The sequence below is a fragment of the Bison bison genome, unplaced genomic scaffold (genome assembly GCF_000754665.1).
Source record: "Bison bison bison isolate TAMUID 2011002044 unplaced genomic scaffold, Bison_UMD1.0 scf7180017864203, whole genome shotgun sequence".
Lineage (NCBI taxonomy): Eukaryota > Metazoa > Chordata > Mammalia > Artiodactyla > Bovidae > Bison > Bison bison.
The window spans coordinates 6,870,348-6,872,851 of record NW_011494775.1 but is presented as its reverse complement, the minus strand read 5'-3'; the positions used below and the strand labels follow the sequence as shown (position 1 = coordinate 6,872,851).

The window sequence follows — 2,504 nt, the reverse complement described above, 5'->3', positions numbered from 1 at the left end:
CGACGGCGCCGAGCCCCCCGAAGGAGGAGGGCTCGGATATGCCGTCGCAGGAGGGCGCGCCCCCGGCGGAGGAGGCCAGCTCCTGAGAGCCCTGGGCTGGCGGGACCCCCGGCCGGGGAGAGCGGCTGCGCCACCGAATCCCAAGACCCGGTGCGCACGGAGGCCCCCACACCCAGCGGCCTCCCCCATCCGGTGGGGCACCTGGCAGGGTTCCGAGCTTCCCTAGGTCTCAATGACTCCGGCCCAATGCGCCGTGTTGTACAGGGGAGCCTTTGAGGAGGAGCCTCATATTTTGCTTAGTCCCAGGGCCCGGGTTTTTCTCCCTTAGGTACCCTGGGCTGGGTGAGTGGGCCGAACGGCTGCGGGCGCCACGCCCCGAGGTCAGTCGGCCGCTCAGCCATCCTTGCCTTGTAGTGCGCGTCCCGCGACGACTGGCGCTGTGCTCGCTCCATGCACGAATTTTCAGCCAAGGACATCGACGGGCGCATGGTTAACCTGGACAAGTACCGGTGGGTCCTTGCCCATTTGGTGGGGGCGGCGAGGGTAAGGTCGTGGCCCTGACCTGACCGCCTCATCCCGTCTCCAGGGGCCACGTGTGCATCGTCACCAATGTGGCCTCGCAATGAGGCAAGACTGACGTAAACTACACTCAGCTGGTCGACCTGCACGCCCGATACGCCGAGTGTGGTTTACGGATCCTGGCCTTCCCTTGCAACCAGTTTGGGAGGCAGGTGCGTCGTGGCTGGCCCTGGGTGTCCCTGTGTGTCCCTTTGTGCGGGCTGGGGAGAAGAGCTGTCTGTGGAAGCGGGGACTGAAGTGGGTATAGGCCTCTCCCCACTCACCCCCACCTCCCAACCCGGGTCTACACAGGAGCCAGGGAGTAATGCAGAGATCAAAGAGTTCGCCGCTGGCTATAACGTCAAATTCGATTTGTTCAGCAAGATCTGTGTAAATGGGGACGACGCCCACCCTCTGTGGAAATGGATGAAAGTCCAGCCCAAGGGGAGAGGCATGCTGGGAAAGTGAGTTGGGGGTTGGGGGACAGGGGAGGACAGGATGGCTTCCCCAGGGCAGTGGAGAGGGGATCTGCAACTGCCAGGGGATTCCTCACAACCTCATGCTTCTTTTGTAGCGCCATCAAATGGAACTTCACCAAGGTAAGGGGGTTAGGGGCCCTGGCGGGGTAGACAGACACAGCCACCAGCCACAGATGTACTGCTTTGAGAGTCCAGAGCCATGGGGACGGCAGGTAGGGGCCACTGGCTCACTTCAGCCCCACGGTGGCCTCCTTGCAGTTCCTCATTGACAAGAACGGCTGTGTGGTGAAGCGGTATGGTCCCATGGAAGAGCCCCTGGTAGGTGCCTGTCTGGGGAGCCCGCTGGGGGGACTCGGGAAAAGGCATCCCTCACCCCCTTCTCCCCCGCAGGTGATAGAGAAGGACCTGCCGTGCTACCTCTAGCTCCACAAGGTGCTGCCCCTACCCAAGCCTGTTGCCTGTGTTCCGAGGAGCCTTCCCCCGGTGCCTATGACGGTCTGTCTGAAAACCAGCCCCTGGTGGGGCAGACCTGAGAACCTGGCGTGCACTCCTTCCGGAGGAAGGTCCCTTGGCCTGGCTGCGGCTTGGCAACCCCACCTCTGGCTGCCTTGTGGGAATAAAATGTACAACACAGATTGGCTTGCTCCTGGCTTTTGCTAACCCAGGGCTCAGGGGCAGGTGTCATCAACTCCCTAGGCTGAGGGGGGTGGGGGCAAGTGGGAGGTGGAGTTCCTTCAGGATTCAGAGGGCTCCACCTGTCCTGCCTGGGGTTGCTAATCTCCTCAGCCCAGCCTAGCCCGGCCCAGCTGCTGGAGGAGATAATGCCTCCTCATTGGCTACTGCTCTCAGCCTTGGTCTCCTCCAGTGTACCCAGGTGTGGGGACATCAGGGGACTTGGGCTGGTGACCCTGCTGTTGGGAGGCCCGCTGCACCCAGGCTGGGCATCAGGCCAAGCTGGTTTGAGCACCGAGCCATGCCTGGCAGGGCCTGCTCACTATGCTGGCCTTGTGACGAAGACACAGAGTCCGGGCATCAGGCCTGCCCATGAGCTTCACCTGGCGGATGCAGCCCCACTCCCCGGGAAGGGCTGTGGGTGGGTACAGCCTGCCTGCTGCTCAAAGGGGCCATCCTGTGAGAGTGGGGGGCGGGCAGACAGCTGTAGAATGGCTGAGCTGGCTCCTCTCCTGCCTCCACCAGCCAGAAAGATCAGCAGCCTTCCCCCAGGAGTGGGGGACCTATGAGGGAGGGGACTGGCTGGGTCTGGATGGAGGGTCAAGAGCCACCTCCACCACCCTTGGCGGCTTATAGCAGGGTCTCCTGACTGCTCCCTAGTCCCTCTCCAACTTCCAGGCTATGGGCTGGGCATGCTCCCCAGTTTCCAGGAACAGCTGGGCATCCCGTCCTGCCTTCCAGACTAAGCCCAACTCTTGGGCTCTCCTGTCCCTGGGCTGCCCTGCCTGCCACACC

The 2,504-nt window shown here is 62.8% G+C and overlaps 2 protein-coding genes across 2 annotated transcripts in view; one reads left to right on the top strand and one right to left on the bottom strand.

The window, feature by feature from the left end:
• The window catches only part of GPX4 (glutathione peroxidase 4), a 2,908-nt gene extending 1,236 nt beyond the window's left edge, over window positions 1-1,672 (top strand). The window contains 6 exon segments of the mRNA XM_010844641.1: window positions 415-509; window positions 587-731; window positions 871-1,022; window positions 1,133-1,157; window positions 1,296-1,355; window positions 1,428-1,672. Of these exon segments, the coding sequence (XP_010842943.1) occupies window positions 415-509; window positions 587-731; window positions 871-1,022; window positions 1,133-1,157; window positions 1,296-1,355; window positions 1,428-1,460 (510 nt within the window). The 3' untranslated portion in view covers window positions 1,461-1,672.
• A 600-nt stretch (window positions 1,673-2,272) lies between these two features.
• The window catches only part of SBNO2 (strawberry notch homolog 2 (Drosophila)), an 18,104-nt gene continuing 17,872 nt past the window's right edge, over window positions 2,273-2,504 (bottom strand). The window contains exon 31 of the mRNA XM_010844640.1: window positions 2,273-2,297. Within this exon, the coding sequence (XP_010842942.1) occupies window positions 2,273-2,297 (25 nt within the window). The remainder of the gene's footprint in view (window positions 2,298-2,504) is intronic.